Source organism: Seriola aureovittata, chromosome 3 (genome assembly GCF_021018895.1).
Source record: "Seriola aureovittata isolate HTS-2021-v1 ecotype China chromosome 3, ASM2101889v1, whole genome shotgun sequence".
Classification (NCBI taxonomy): Eukaryota; Metazoa; Chordata; class Actinopteri; order Carangiformes; family Carangidae; genus Seriola; species Seriola aureovittata.
Window position 1 is genome coordinate 17023234 of NC_079366.1, and position 16517 is coordinate 17039750.

A 16517-nucleotide genomic window follows, 5' to 3' on the forward strand; every position below is an offset into this window, starting at 1 on the left:
TAGAAATTCTTTAGTTTTGAGTTGATCTGTCTCTAATTGACAAGAATAGGCGCAGTTAAGTTGTACCATGCCAATGCATTCAATGGAGGACAGTAACTATAGATAGAAATAGTTACTGTGGCATTGACAGCACAACAAGTAAACTGCGACAGTGAGAGTGGTTGTATACACTCATTACAAATGGCTGACAAGTAAGCAGGGGTCTGTTAACATGCATTCAGTGGTCTTTGTGCTCACCTCTCACCTTTTCATAATTACAGGCTTGAGACTAGTTCAGGTGAAGACACACACACCTTCTGACGCCATAAATACACCTCTTTGGTCAGCTACTGCAACTGCATACCTACAGGGTCAAGCAGAACAGTTTTTACATTACAACATAGAGAATGCTTTCCATCCCTCAGGTTGTGTATACCTGCCCACGAATGCACATGGAAGCATGTGTGCAGGTAAATCTTATAACTAACCACTACCTTTTAGAAAGGTGTAACTGTCCATTTGCCATATGGTAGACTGCTTTGTTTTATTTCATTTTTAAATACCCCAGTCAAACAATGTTGCACGGAGGGTGTACATAAAGGGTTTATTTCTTTATAAATGACTGTCTGTAAGAATGGATGTCTTGCTACATACTACATATATGTCAGTCTTGTGATTTACCAGCGACCTGCCTGCAGACCATAAGGGGGAAAATAATGGATGGGTGAATGGAGTATACATGTACATTTAGAGGCAGGTTACAAGACAAATGATATCCTAATAAGGTATTTGGCCACCAGAAGCTAGATGAACAGATTCAGTGCTCTTTGATTTATATCCTACAAGACTCTACTAGAGGGATGAGCATGTACCTTTATTTGGTTTTTTGATGATGGCGGGGGAGAGCGCTGTCTAACATACATATAGTTGGGTTGAGATCTGGTGAATGATACACATCATTTTGATACTTATAAAACCATTCCATGACCCATAATGTAAAAGGCACCCTACCCCTCCTACAGGAGCCATTTTAAAAGTCTTTGTTGTTTTTTTATTAATAATAATAACAATAATAATAATAATAATAATAACTTGAATTTTTATAGTGCCTTTCAAGGTACCCAATGCTGCTTTACAGAGTAAGAACACAAATAAATAAATAAAACTAATAAATGAAAACAAGACGAGACAGAATAAAGATGGCAATGATTGGAGGAGATTGTAGGAGATGAGTGAGCTAGAGGCCATAGGTGGGTTTTCAGCAGTTTTTTGTAAATGTCCAGAGATGAGGCCTTTTAGGTCTTTTATGTCTCTTTGTAGTTCATAACTTTGTAGTAATTTGGGGTCTTTTTGTAATTGATATGTGTCTCTTTCAGTGACATTTTGCAGGTCAAGCCCAGGCTGACCCCCTGACCTTTGGGGTACCTGGGCCTGTGCCCAGTAGGCCCACTCAGTAATCCATCTATGATAGTATATAATTAGATATAGGCTAATATACACTCATAGGAGCCATGTCTCTGCAATGAATACTGTTACTTTTTATACCTTTTGATAAGTCCATTTTCATTAAGCCTACTTAAGTATTTTTACAGTTTGGTATATGTGCTGTTATTTGAGTAAAGGATCTCAATACTCCACTAGTGGAGAGATGTTTCTAATATTTTTCCACCCAATCTACATTGAGTGTAGAGACCATAATGACCACAAAATCACCACGAAGGTGACTCAACAACTCTGCAGCGCTGTTTTGTTTTAATGGCTGCAGTAACTGTTATTCGCCACAAGGGCGCGGACGAAGCAACAAACGGAAACAGGAAATGCAGTCAACGTCGACGTACGAAATTCAAACTTCTGTAACAAAACATCTCTGTCAGAGGGCTTCTCCATATGGTTGTTAACTGATTTTTACCAAATTCCTTTCCCATTTTCACACAAACTCAGGTAATGTCGACCATTTAGCTCTTAGTAACACTGCTTTTACTAAGGGTACTTTTGTTTTGTTATTTGTGGTATTAACGACTTATGTTGGTAACAATTCTGCGTTAGTTGAGCTAGCAAGCCAGAAAATGTTTAACGGGCAGAGTACAAGTTAATGTTAATGTTGAACACAACACAAGAGTTTTTCAGTCAACCGAGTGTCTTAGTGAGTTGAGTGCTAACGCTGCTGCTACAAACCCTTTTCCCTCGCCGCAGAGAGGTTTTTCGTCGTGCGGCTGAAACAGGGAGGATGCCTGTGGAAAGGACGGAGCACCGCGGAGCCGATGAGCTCTACAGATACTATGAGGTTTACGAGACTATCGGCTCAGGTAACGTCGATATTAATGATTAATTTACAGCTTTCTGTCAGTGTCGTATCCCCCCGCGGTTTGAGTTGTGAACCTTGTGTATTTTTCAGGAGGCTTTGCCAAAGTCAAGCTGGGTCGGCACATCCAGACAGGAGAGAAAGTTGCCATTAAAATCATGAATAAGAAAGATTTGGGGGTGAGTCAGAAAGAGACAACTTCACTTACCAGGCTACAGAAAATTGAAAATAAAACATCTTAAAAAGCTTGACATCAAAGCAACAGCAGCAATTATTTTCATTACAAACAACCACTTTTAGAGATTGCACAGATTGTTTCTAACAGTTGATGACATTTCAAAGTTGTCTTCAGTTAGCTTTCCGTTGAGTAACATGCCGATAACTTGAGACTCACTTATTTGCCATCATCACTAACTAACCAACTAGTTTATTAATATTTATTTAAATCTCACTTTCTTACCACACACTTTGGAATGTTGATAGTAATTCTGAGGTCTTCATACAATAATAGTACAAGAATACAGAGAAAATTAAAATCCACACAGTAGAAAAAGGCATACCATATATTACAATCATTACCAAAATAAAATAAACTTAATAGCTACTTAACATAATGAAAAAACGTGTGTGACCTCTCTCCCAGGATGACCTGCCCCGTGTAAAGGTGGAGATTGAGGCCATGAAGAACCTGAGTCATCAACACGTTTGTTGTCTTTATCAGGTCATAGAGACCTCCACCCAGATCTTCATGGTGCTAGAGGTAAGCACACATACACAAAGAAAATTTGTTTGAGTGTGTATGTGATAATGTCATATTCATCCAGTTGGCTCCTTTGTTTCCCTCCCTCCTTTCTCTCTTCTCTCAGTATTGTCCAGGGGGGGAGTTGTTTGATTACATCATAGCAAAGGACCGTCTGTCAGAGGAAGAGACCAGGGTGTTTTTCAGACAGATTGTGTCTGCGCTGGCTTACGTCCACAGCCAGGGATATGCCCACAGAGATCTAAAACCGGTAAAGGCAACCACTCACTGACTCAGACAGGAAGTGCAGTAAAATGTGTCTACTTTTCTGTGGTTTTATATCAATTAAATCTCTGCTGCGTGTTTGTCTCTCTGAAATGTAGGAAAACTTGTTGATTGATGAAGACCACAACTTGAAGCTCATAGACTTTGGCCTTTGTGCCAAACCTAAGGTACAACATCACATTCCCTATCCCACTTCTGTGTGTATCAAAAATATTTAACTTTTAAGGTATTTGCCCAACTAATGTGAAAGAAATGGAAAATTATGAATAGAAAAAAACATACCATATTTTTGGTTAGATGCAAATCTAAGGGGTCAGTCAGACAGACAGACAGATTTTACACTGAGAAATACTGGATCGATCATCTCATAGTCTAGACTGTTTCTCTGTTTCGAAACATATTTCTGTGACCTACAGGGTATAATAGAGACAAGCTGATACCCAAAGAAAAGTGTATACATAGGTAGTGGTTACTGAATAACAACTCAGTATGTGCGTGCATGTTGTGTGGTCTGGCTATCATGTGGTTGTCTCTCTCCTAGGGAGGTCTGGGTTATGAGCTGATGACATGTTGCGGCAGCCCTGCTTATGCTGCTCCTGAGCTCATCCAGGGAAAAGCATATATTGGTTCAGAGGTGAGAGATGTATGCTGTTTACATCTTTTACAACCAATGGGGTTGCAATTTCAAGATGTGTCCTTATTTAAACCCACAAAACCTAATTTTTTCCCCACTAAGGTTGATGATTACCTGCCTGTTCCACAATTCTGCTTTTTCATGGTGTCCTGATCATATTTGCTGGTGCATGACTCAGTGCAACTGAGCTGTGAAATCCTGGCTGTAACACTTGAAGTTGAAAGTTGCTGTGTGATGTGTAACATCCAGGCTGATGTGTGGAGTATGGGGGTACTGCTGTTCGCTCTTCTCTGTGGATACCTGCCTTTCGATGACGACAACTGCATGGTCCTCTACAGGAAGATTACAGTAAGAGAACTGCTGTGTTAATGATGATTTAAGGTTTTTCTGAAAATAATTTGAGGTCATTCCTCAAAGTTGTTGTGTGCCCTTAAAATCATATTCACTGTTGAAATATTACCACATAAGCAAATCCATAAACTGAGGAAACCTTTATGTTTGTTCGTGGTGTATTTTTGTTTAAAGATGTGTTTGTCTTTTATATCTTCAGAGAGGTAAATACGACAACCCCCAGTGGCTCTCTCCAGGTAGTGTTCTCCTCCTCAACCAGATGATGCAGGTACATATTCAGTCATCCAGCTTTTATCTATTTGTTGTCTACTCAGCCTCTTGGTCACCAAAGTTTATCACTGTAGTGGATCAGGATTTAAACTTTGAATAAAGGTTTTATTATTATATAAATATATTATATTTTTATATTATATTTATAAAAATTATATTTAAATTGAATATGATTGATTTCTTTTTTGTACAACATGTGCAATATGTTTTGACATAGGCTGTGGAGTGTGTAGTCTTGTTGCATGTTGAGTTGTAGTTTCTGTGTGTGTCCTTTAGGTGGACCCCAAGCGGCGTCTTACTGTTCGACAAATGCTGGACCATCCCTGGATGATGAAAGACTACAACAGCCCTGTGGAGTGGTACAGCAGGCAGCCGGTACACTCACACAAACACACACACACCTATAAACTGTTATAAATGCATACATAAACAAATCAACAGAACCGCACAACTAGAAGCACTGCAGAACCATATACAACTATATGGTGCTGCAAACATGCAATAGGAGGTACACAAACTATATAATCCTCAATATCAACATTATTTTGTGAGGATTGTGATTTTAGTGCTCAAACATACAAAAGTAGTGTCAGTGTTGGATTTTCTGTTAACAGTCTCAGTCTTGTTTTGTAGCTTGGACACATAGATGAGGACTGTATCACTGAGATGGCAGTCAACATGAAGCGTTCGAGAGAGAGCACCACAGCACTGGTGAAGGAGGTGTGTGCCATGTTGTATGCACATTAGAATGTTAGCATTGATGTTTATTATGCTGATCAGTTCTTTGTATGTTGTTTTTGATGGTGAAATTCCAACAATTCTATTATGTGTAAATATAATGTGTGACATAGTTTCTGTTACAGTCTAATACATCTTAACTTCCATAGTGGCGGTATGACCAGACCACAGCCACCTACCTGCTTCTGCTGTCAAAGAAACGGAGGGGAAAGCCTGTCCGCCTGTACCCTGAGCCAACTGTCTGTGAAGACTCCTGCTCTCCTCTGCACCAGGGACTTCAGGTCAGACATGGGACCACAACTCCCACAATGCTCTGCTCTCTTTCTGGGGCACTGACTGTCTGTACAGCTATCCTGTCTCGGTTTTTACACCTATACCCTGAACCTTAAATACCCACTGTTTCCCAGTACCAAGTGTTGTTGTGGATCTTTTTTTCTTGTTGTTTTTTTCCATTTCTTATTTTCTGTCTCTCTTTCAGTCTAGGCAAGCCCTTCATTTTAGCGAGGATGAAGATGCTGTGATTGTGGGGTCTTTGGACTTTTGTTCAGAATACATTGATGACTGTCCGTGGATTTCAGTCACACAACATACATCCCAGGGGGTCAGAGGTCGGCCAGATGGAATCGCAAACAACAAAGATACGGTATGTGAAAGTTAGGATGAATACACTTTTGCTGTGTTTCGTGACCATATAAAAAGAGGTTCAGAAAAAGGAGAATGTGTAGGGTTTTAGCAGTGAAGGAGAAGGTCTATGACTCTTTCAGATAAATATACTCATACTACATTTCACCCTTCCTATTAAAGAGACTGGCATCTCCATCAGTGGAGAAAAGATGTGCTTATACCACAACTCCAGAGAGGGGGCGAACGAATGCACAGCACCGCCAGGAGAGGAGAGAAAGAGACCAACACCGAACCAGTGAGAACAAGGAGAATATTGCTGTTCAGGAGAAAGATGTTGAAATTTTTGCATTGCCTCCTCCTCGAACTCCAGTGTCCAGCAAGAAGAATGCACGCCCCAACAAGATTGTGTTGACCACACCAAATCAAAATGCTAACGTCATTAGCAGCAAACCCAATGCAGTGACACCTAAAGGTAAAAATAATCTCTTGGTTACTCAACAAATGGCTATTTGTATACTGTAATTGTTTTGTGTTCAAGACAAAAAAAAAAGATTGAGGTACAATCTCTATTAGATTATTTGCATTAGCCAATTGCCCCTCTCCACATTGCTCTTTTTCATTTATCTGTCCCTCTCTCTCAGTCTCATGCAGCTCTCATAATCACAAGTGCCACATCCACATGCCACACATTTGCAAGTAAATTGTCTTCTGGTAATAAACTCATTTATGGGGCCTGTTTTTATCCCAAAGCCACTCATATTTCTATGATTTAGTTGTCATTATGCCACTGAAAATGGACACACACACACTTATCACTGTCAACTCAAAGGTGAGGTTATTATCAGGAAAGCTAATTCTATTCACTTATCTGTAAATGAAGGACACTAATATGAATGGAGAATCATTAAAGTCTTAATTATTTGTCAAAGTGAATTCTCTGCTCAGATGTCCAGCCTCATTAGTTTCCACTATAAACTCGGCCACAAGCCGGCTAACACGCTGCTGCCGACCTAGTTGGTGTTAAACCCTCCTGGCTCGGTCCTGCTCTCTTTACAGCCGCCTGCTCTCTAAGCTACAGTGCAGACATGCTGCTTCTGACATACTTGTCCACACACGCGTGCACCGTGGTCTGTGTGTGCCTGTCCCTTGGCGTGTGCTGTGACAGGTGTAGCTGTCTCTTTCCTCTGCTCACTGTCCCACGTGGGCTGTAGTGACATGTGTTCTCTTGCCACTAAAGCCTAGCTGTGTGTGTGTGTGTGTGTGTGTGTGTGTGTGTGTGTGTGTGTGTGTGTGTGTGTGTGTGTGTGTGTGTGTGTGTGTGTGTGTGTGTGTGTGTGTGTGTGTGTGTGTGTGTGTGTGTGTGTGTGTGTGTGTGTGTGTGTGTGTGTGTGTGTGTGTGTGTGTGTGTTAGACTGCTTGTCTTTGTGTACACCAAAGCCTTTGTGTTCACAACTTCAATGTGAAAGCCAGCTAGTTCCATGCATAAGAGCAAAGGGCTGTACCCATAACCTTGTACATTTAATCCCATCCCACACCGTTTTTCTTTTTCAATTCCTCTTAAGAGATGCTCAGGTTGAAAAAATCATTTGTATTCCTGTGTGTCTTGCAGGTGAAGGCAGTGCCTCTAGAGAACACAACAAGAAGAGAACAGCAGAGAACAAGGAGCCTGCAAACATTGAAATACTGACCTTCAGTCCTGAGAGAAGGTGAGTGGCCTGCAGGATGGGTAATACTCGGAGCACACTGCCTACCTTGTGTGTGCTTGGCAGCTGACTTGTTCACACCAGCTGCGTGTCTGCTGCGTCGCTCTTTGAACATTGAGTTTGCCTTGAGTTTTGTTTACCTTCGTTCAGAGCAACACACACACACACACACACACACACACACACACACACACACACACACACACACACACACACACACGAAATGCACTGAAATGAAAACCAAGATGTTCCGCACACGCCACGCGGGCAGTGTGTTCCAGGCCTAAGGCTCTGAGGTGAAAGAGAGGACGTAACTGAATAGGGTAACTTACTGCTTTTAACTGGGAGGGACAGGTGAGGACGACTTAGATCAGATGCCAAGCTAGAGCGATTAAATGTGAAACCCCATTCGCTCGGCAGGTCTCGGTCTCTGGACATGGCCGTTATGGGAGACAGTGGGAAGAAGAAGAGAGGAGGGAAGATGTTTGGTTCTCTGGAGAGAGGTCTTGATAAGGTGATCACCATGCTCACTCCCAGCAAGAGACGAGCCCTGCGTGACGGCCCACGCAGGATCAAGGTATATGCATGTAGACCTCATCACCTGTTCTGTTTCTTGTATGTAGTATCGTGGTACAGACTAACTAGTTAACTATTGTTTTCATCGATTCATTAATTGGTTGATTAATAATTTAGGCTGAAAAAATGTCAAAATGGTTTCATAATGCGGATGACCAATGTTTTTAAATTTACAAAAACACAGAAAAGCACTAATCCTCACTTTTGACAAACTGGAACTGAAAAATGTTCAGTATGTTTTTTTCTTATGTCTTAATTAATTGATTATCAAATATTCTGTAGTTTTAACATTTCGGCAGCATTTCTGATCAGTGTCTGTGTCTTTCTGTAGGCACAATACAATGTGACTTTGACTAGTCAGACAAACCCAGACCAGGTGCTTAACCAGATCCTCTCCATCCTGCCAGAGAAAAATGTCGACTTTACACAGAAAGGGTAAGAGCACAAACCTTTAATCATTCCATCTTTCCCTTTTCCATTATTTTGACTAGACGGCTCAGTCTTCAATCAAATCCTCATGTTTGTTTTCTGTTTTTGTTTTTTTTTCCTTCGCCCTGCACTCAGGTATACCCTAAAGTGTCAGACCTGGGGCGACTTTGGGAAGGTGACAATGGCGTTTGAGCTGGAGGTGTGCCTGCTGCAGAGGCCAGAGGTAGTCGGAGTCCGCCGCCAGAGGCTGAAGGGAGACGCTTGGGTCTACAAGCACCTGGTTGAGGATATCCTCTCCACATCCAGTATTTAAGTAATGCACTTTTCTGACCATGTCATTTCCTGTACAAAGCGGACACTGGCCAGTGACTTGACACCTCTATCTCATATAAAGATTCTTAGCATTTATGATCGGTCCTTCACAAGGAATATTCAAAATTGTCCTAAGGCCAGCCTGCAATCCCTAGAGTACATGTTACATTGAATTTATGAGCATTGCATGTCAGGATCTTTTACACAATAGCTTGTTTTATGTAGATTGTTGTTTTACTTTCCTTTTTCATAATAATTAAGCTAAATAGGATCAGTCAACCCTCTTGAGATGAATGTGTGCGTGTGTGAAATGTATTTATAGTATACCTTCTGGCTGCTTATTACCATATTTATGTCATGATGTTGTTATTCTCCCCTGGAGGTGCAAAACTTGATGTAATAACAAATAAGCAGAGGATTACTAATTTACTGTCATTGTTTTTTTATGTATGTGTTAACAGTTATTCCATCATGTTTTTACATGGTTATATGAAGTGTCTGCTTCTATTTCTTATTGGTGCTTTTCTTGTTTTCATTGTCTGTCACATTGTGTCTGTAAGATTTTTACTGACGGTGTAAAAGGAGCAAAAATAAATGATTTCTGTTAAGTGTAACATGCCTGTATTTATGGAGACAGATGATTGAGGTGGATTTGGGGACTTGGTTGACATCATTGGTTTTTACATTCATATGGCAGATGGATCGAGCAGTGGTGTGTTTAACACTCTGTCATCATCCTTATGTTCATCTTATAGTCTTCACTCCTCTTCAGTAAAGAGATTGATGGTGATAGTTTGTCTTAGTGACAGTGTTTCTAAGCATTTACCACCAATAAAATGAGAAGTGAAAGGTGTCACTGTTTGAGATTTCAAACTTGTGTTGCTCTCTTGTTGATTAGACTCGTTTAAATAATAGAAACTAAATACAAACAGCAACAACGTTGTGTTTTCATCATTTTTATGTTGTAGGAAAAATTACAACTTATAGTCATTGAACTACAGGCCTTGGATGTTCTGTGTTCTGAAGTAAATTAATAACTATACTGAAGGGTAATGGATTAGCTTTGATGCTCAAAATGGTGGATGATCATTGTTATGGCACAAATGGCTGTAGGAGTGTGATTGTTATGACTGACTGAATGACTAAATAATGATGATCATTGCCTGCAACATCTGAACAGAATAAAACGGAAGAGTCTGAGGGCTCCCCTCTCCTCTTCTCCCCTCCCCGTTCCAACACAAGATGCCACTTTGTCACGACAGTGTTGCAGCTGATGGGCATTTATTTGTGGCAGGTTCTCCTTGGCGTCTCAGCAGGGAGGGGAAGGGTAATGGCGGGTTGAGGTGGTGATAAGGGGGGGAGTTTAACCTTAATGGATTCTGAGACAGGGTGGGGGGTGGGATGATAATAAGGTTGGAGTGGTAAAAGAAAAATCCTCCTAAGCCCATATCCTCTGTATTATTCCAGTGGTGGTAATGATTCCTGCCAGGTTGGACGATCGGAGCTGCGTGCGTGCGTGTGTGTGTGTGTGTAGTGTGGACAACAGCTGGACAAAAAGCAAGCTCTCCTCTCCTCCAACTAATTGTTCAGCAAAGCCATCAATCCTGTGACTTTTGCTGAAATATTTTTGATTCTGTATCATAAAGTTGCTGTCATATTTTGTTTCATTCACTCTGTCCTCTTAGTGGAAGCAAAACTAACCAAGTAGGTGAGTTACTCGAGTTTTTCACTTTTCAGAAGAACGTCCTAAATCTTGTAGTGGTCTGTGAGTCACGACATGCAGCATCTAAAATGATTGCAGTCATTGTTCCTCCATTCAAACAGGGGGCACTGCAATCCCTAAACTCAAAGTGTGTAGTTCAGTCCATGCCTTTGAATACAAGAGCAAAAGAGCATGCCTTGCACAAACTCCTGAAGAGCATTAATGAATTAAAGCTGAGGAACTTTTGCAGAATGTAAGGCAGTGGGAAACAAAGGTGGAAATTTTTACCTGTATCAGGAGCAGACACACGGTACAGCCACTTTAGTAGCAGTGTTGGGTGAGTAGAGATGTAGGTATTTGATAAACTGCTGTCATCAAGTTGATAAATTGTACAGACACTGCCCTGCAATCACATGCAAATACTAGAACGGATTAGAGTGTATTTGTGTTCACTTCTTTGTTTTTTGGTCCTCAGTTTTGCGAGTGTAGAGGCGAGTTGGAGAAATGAGGCTACTGCTGGCAACCGCTCTCATTCTCCTTTTCCTATGTGAGTATTTGTTTCTTGAGAAGTGCCATTACACTGATTCCGTCCAACAGTTTTGCTTGTTGTTTTTGTGAGGTAGCTGTATGACACATCCATTTCTTCCTTTTCTTTTTTTTTTGTTCTTCTGTCTGCATATCTGTACATTGCTAATTTTTCAGGGCTACACAAGGCGCAGACATCCAGTGATGCATCGCATGGAAATCATTGTGAGGTGAGATGATGAAAATATATGAAGAAAGTAGTTGGGTCCACATACAGTACAGTGGTTTCCAACCTGTGGCTCTGTAGCCTGAGGGGGCCTAAAAAGTAAAAAGGGACAAGTATGCTTTGTGGCTGTGATTCATTCAGACATCTTCCTTTGGAGTTGGTGGATACCAAAAAAAACACGAAGCTAAAAGACTGTGAATATTGGACTTAAATTTACCAGGTAGCCAGAAACACAACTCTAAATGAATGATGATGTTGCTCTGTAGCTGCAGGATGTGTAAATAAGCAACTGTTTGCGAACAACTTTGATTTATCACTTTGTTCCCACTGTTGCAAAGCAGCCAAAAAAATTAAGTTTCTAGTTTAAAGTTCAAAGCAAAAAAAAAACAAAAAGGAGTTGGGAACCACTGCCATCAGTTGTGCCATTAATATCAATTCCTTCCTTTCAATATATATATATATATATATATATAATATCATAATTCTCTTTTTAGGCTGTATCCATGTGTGAGGCAGCAGTGTCTCTCCTCTTGTCTCCTCTGTCTCTGTACTCCTGGTTGACGTCCACGCTGCTCAGACTCGTCCTGTCTGCTCCGGCTCTTGTCCTCAGCTCCCTCCATCACACCCTCCTGCTGCTCCTGGCCGGGCCTTGGTGCGTCGCCACTGTCTTCACCTCGCTGCTGCTGACCTGTCTCCGCGTAGCCCTGTACCTTCTTCACCTGGCCCTGGTGGTTGGGGTGGTGGCCATTTTGGCCCTCACGCAGCACAAAATGGCTGACAGTGACACGGCTAATGAGAAAGCGTTTTACCGGCAGAAGACACTGGAGCGACGTCGCACCAAAACCAGACTGAGGATGTTTGGTCGTACAGTTGAGCATCAAGAGTGAGTTCTCCTGTTATTGTGTGTTTCTTTGAGTAAAATTTCATCTCAGTTTGTTTGGACCTGCTTTTACCCTCATTTATCTAATGAACGTACAACTGTAGTTGATTTTTACATAGATTCTGTGTTTAAATTGGTTGTGGGGTGAAAAAAGCACTGATTAGTGTGCGTCCTTGTGACCTAAATGAGGTTGAAAATACATCTGCTAGTTGCTTCTTTTACATCAGCCTGCCGTTGTCCACTTATCTATCTCTCTCATTTTCTTCCTCCTCTTCTTTAAATGTGGCCCCCAATTATCTGTGGATTGTTGTGCTGTTTTCTTCCCATCTGCAGATGTTATCATTAGACATGTCCGTCAAATGTAGAGGAGCAGATAAAAGAAAAAGAGAGGCATAAGAGAAAATCTTGTGCATTCATTGCGTCAGTGCTTTTAAATGTGTGTGTGTTTATACAGTGCCGTCCAACAGTGCAAGGCATGCAAACCACATTCCTGAAAAACACTAATAAAGGGAGTTAACAGGGAGAGAAACTAGATGTGGTGTAGGCGTTGAGCCAAAGCGGCGATTGCTCGGCCAACCAGTAAACAGTATGTGCTGACACGCTTTGGCTCTCAGATCTCAGAGAAGCATTAGAAATTGCAAGAAAAAACAATTTTATCAAAAGTATTAACACTCCAGCCGAAGGGTGTAGCTATAAAAAGTAATGGGTGAACTTTCTAGGCTGGTGTGTGTGAGTGCGTGTGCTAAAGAGACAGACAAAGAGACAGAAGGGAAATGAGGCTGGATCATAGAGATTTATTATATGGCCGTGGCATCCTAATTAGCATAAAGACTGGACCGGCCCACTCAAGCAGAGAATTAAAAACCTTAATTGTGCTGTCAGCCTTCCTCTCTCTTTCTCACTGTTGACTCTACTTCATTCCACTCGCATTTGTCTTCTCCCGCTCTCCGCACCCTCTCCTCTCTGCTTATGAAGTAGCCTGCGTCCATGCTGTTTAATTGTTGGTGATAAATGGGAAGTGGGATGTTTGTAATTGTCTCAGAGATGGGGAAAGGACGACGGAGATCGTCTGGAGGGAGGAGAGGAGGAGGATGGGGAGAGTTTTCCTATTTTGAAAGTGGAGAGCGACAAGGCCATTTATCAAATGTTTGTTTGAAGGAGGAAAATTAGCTTGGCAGACACAAGCGAGGAAGTGTTAGTGGGGATTTGATCACAGGCCAGACTGGAGCTACATATGGAGCCAAGGTTTTGCAGTATATTGCTGTGTTCCTGTGTTTAGGACTTGCAAACTTTCCTGTTATTAAGTTAAGACAATTGTATGATTCTGCAGTTGGTCAGCTGAGGGTTAAAACCAATGTAATTAACGGTATAGCACCATTCATTAAATTTGTCTTTAATGACTTGAACAACTGATTTGACGTGATGATGAGAGGCATTCTGTATTTTTATTATTAAGTGCCAATTTTGAGCTTTAAGAAAAATACAACTTCCCTTCTGCTAATTAGGACTTGAAATTGAATATAAACACTAACAAGTTAGACACTGATTTACGTTAACTCTGACAGGACATAAATACAGCACAGATTGGGGGGAAAAAAAGTCTAGGATTACGGAGCTCAGTATCAGCATCATGTAAATTTATTTGATTGTTAAGTGTTTTTGTTTTTTGTTACCAAGCTATATCATGTCGTTGTGGCCTGGTGTTCAGGGATACTGAGCCACTGCACCAGCAGACAATTTCTAAACTGGGAAGAACTCTCAGGACTTCTGGTTGTTTTGGGGAGTCCTTGTGAGATAGTCCAGAATAAATGGGGGTAACGTTTATGGAGTAAAAAAAAAAAAAAAAACGCACCAAAGCCACTTTACGGCATTCACCACTTTGGTTGTACCATACAGTCTATGGGTTGGACACATCAGTTGAGCAGCTGCCAATTTCAAAACAATGGCATTAATAGGAAGTGGGCAGACTGTCCATAGAGGGGCTCTGGCACTAGTTTAAGATAAGATTTTTGGTGTTGCTGTGGTGTTTTTTAGACTGCATTTCCCAGAGATCGCCAGTGTTATAGGCAGCACTGGACACATTTTCTTTTTTCTTTAAGTAGTTTTCTTTTTTTATGTTCTTCTAGGTCTGTGCACCTAGGTTTGGCAGCTGCTGTTAATGCTAACTTACCCAGTTCTTCTTCTGCTGACAAACCTGCTGCCGCCACAACCTTACAGCATCACTGTCTGGCTCACAGGAGGATTTTACCTAATAGAAACTAGACACTGTCTAAGAAAAAGAATTTTTGCGCCATCACTGACAGGTGTCACATAACTGCAATTTACATTTAGTAACATTTATTTAAGGCAAAACATTGCATTGTAGGCTTTTTAGCAGTACATAATAAAACATAAATGTGCTGCACTAGGTAGAAAACTGGCAGCGATTTCAAACACAGCAAGTGTGGACAATAAAAGGTGTCTTCAGATGTCTGAAAGCTGCATCACAAGACAAAGACTAGAACTTAAAAAAAAATTATCCAAGAAAAATAAACAAAAACATGTAATATTGCCCACACTCTTTGATCTAGGTGGTCTCTGGGAAATTGAGTCCAAAAGCACCACAGCGAGATCAATAGCAACAATCAGTCACCGATGCCTATATTAGCAAACACTAGTACATTTAAACTGCCATTCAAACCTAATGTATTTGCTCAACTTGGGATGGGAAAAGAGTCAGGTTGCTAAAGTATTAAGGACTACAGAATAATCAGCAAGAGGGAGGGAGGGGGGACATGTGGAACAAGGAGCCCGGCAGTGAAAGGTTTCTGTGGAGGAGAAGGAGGGAGGGTTTTTGCGAGGGTCAGTCCTGTTTGTACGTCTCTGCTGTCAAAGCCTCTCCTGCAGCAGCAGACGAGGTTAAGACTTAAGAGGCCGGCCCCTCTCAAACTGCCTCTCCCTCAGTACTGACAGCTCGTGCACACACACACACACACACACACACACACACACACACACACACACACACGCACACACACGCACACACGCACGCACACACACGTAGACAACAATACTCCCAACATGCATTGTCTTAAACTACGCACTTTACCCCAATCCTTCTACCTCCTTTTTAACCTATCTGCCCTTCCTCTCTGTGTCTTTCTCTCCCTTTGCTTCTGTTTCTTTTATTGTTTTTCTGTTTCTTTCTTTCTTTCTTTCTTTCTTTCTTTCTTTCTTTCTTTCTTTCTTTCTTTCTTTCTTTCTTTCTTTCTCTCCCTCTCTCTCTCTCTCTCTCTCTCTCTCTCTCTAATTGGTCTCCACTAGGTTAGCTTAGACAGGCCTATTCATCATAAAACTATCCTCAGAGACGAACCCTCAGGGAGCGAGGGGGAGATAGACGGAGTCAGACGGGAGGGCGAGAGGGTCTGCCGCTTGTCAACCCACTCCTCTCCTCTTTTTCCCCTCCTCTCTCCCTTTTCTCCCCTCCCTCATCTCTCTGCTCAGTTTATAGATGTCAGTTTTGCAGAAGGGAGAGGTGGGTGAGGGAGGTAAGGAGGGGGGAGGGAATGTAGACACATTAGTTAGGCTATTAGTTCAACAAGCTGCTTCCATGCCTGTCAGTGGTCTGACCTACACTCACACACACACACCATCATGTCTGACATTTGTTACATGTAGTATCTGTGGGAGAGAGCGATTGTGAGTGACGGGCCGAAGAGGGAAAAAAAAAAAACTTTACATGGAACTAACATGTCTCGTCATTTCTGGTGTCCGGGGGCCTTAATGAGTAAAACACAGCACATAAGCACTCTGTACAAGCATCGCTCATCTTTACCACTGTCACTCTGTAATGCATCTCTGGGACTTCAGTGTATGTGTGTGTGAACATGGACACTGCTGTAAAGGGCAATGAGAAGCATGTAAAGGCTCATTCTGTGAGGTCCAAATGTCTTCTGTGATAAGGTCAAACCACATTTTTTCAGAATGTCAGAGAGTTTCTCCTCTTTTGATTAGCCGACAGTCAGACCAGCAGAAGACTTGCTTCTCTCCGATTCTGTGAATGATTCTTTTTGCTTGTTGCTTGAGTTGCACAGTGATAAAACCAAATGATTAAAGGTGATGATAGAAACAGGTGTAAGGTTCCTTTACAACTATGGTTCCCAATTTTTTTTGGCCCTTAAAATGAAGCAATGTTGGGGCGTCAAGATGTCAAATCGTCAGTAATTTCCAAACAAAAAGCACAGTTTAGAAAAATGTCTGAAA

The 16517-nt window shown here is 41.4% G+C and overlaps 1 protein-coding gene and 1 long non-coding RNA gene across 2 annotated transcripts; both read left to right on the top strand.

Annotated features, from left to right (window-relative positions):
• Positions 1-1822: 1822 nt before the first annotated feature.
• On the top strand, positions 1823-9775 carry melk (maternal embryonic leucine zipper kinase). The gene is made up of 18 exons (XM_056371986.1): positions 1823-1920; positions 2173-2285; positions 2375-2460; positions 2925-3041; positions 3148-3291; positions 3404-3472; positions 3847-3939; positions 4189-4287; positions 4490-4558; positions 4837-4935; positions 5194-5280; positions 5448-5579; positions 5777-5941; positions 6103-6394; positions 7532-7628; positions 8046-8202; positions 8533-8636; positions 8766-9775. The coding sequence occupies exons 2-18, from the start codon at positions 2207-2209 to the stop codon at positions 8941-8943; spliced, it is 2067 nt and encodes a 688-aa protein (XP_056227961.1). The 5' UTR covers positions 1823-1920; positions 2173-2206; the 3' UTR covers positions 8944-9775.
• Positions 9776-10353: 578 nt separating this feature from the next.
• LOC130166725 (uncharacterized) lies at positions 10354-14969 on the top strand. Its single transcript, XR_008827196.1, has 4 exons — positions 10354-10650; positions 11120-11191; positions 11347-11399; positions 11890-14969. It is a non-coding gene; the product is annotated as an uncharacterized LOC130166725 (long non-coding RNA).
• Positions 14970-16517: the final 1548 nt, after the last annotated feature.

What these genes read in the sequence shown, in the direction of transcription:
- melk (XM_056371986.1), top strand. Translation starts at nt 2,207, where the DNA reads ATGCCTGTGGAAAGGACGGAGCACCGCGGAGCCGATGAGCTCTACAGA. An exon ending in CAATGCAGTGACACCTAAAG is followed by an intron (nt 6,395 to 7,531) that starts GTAAAAATAATC and finishes TGTGTCTTGCAG; the next exon opens with GTGAAGGCAGTGCCTCTAGA. An exon ending in ACGGCCCACGCAGGATCAAG is followed by an intron (nt 8,203 to 8,532) that starts GTATATGCATGT and finishes GTCTTTCTGTAG; the next exon opens with GCACAATACAATGTGACTTT.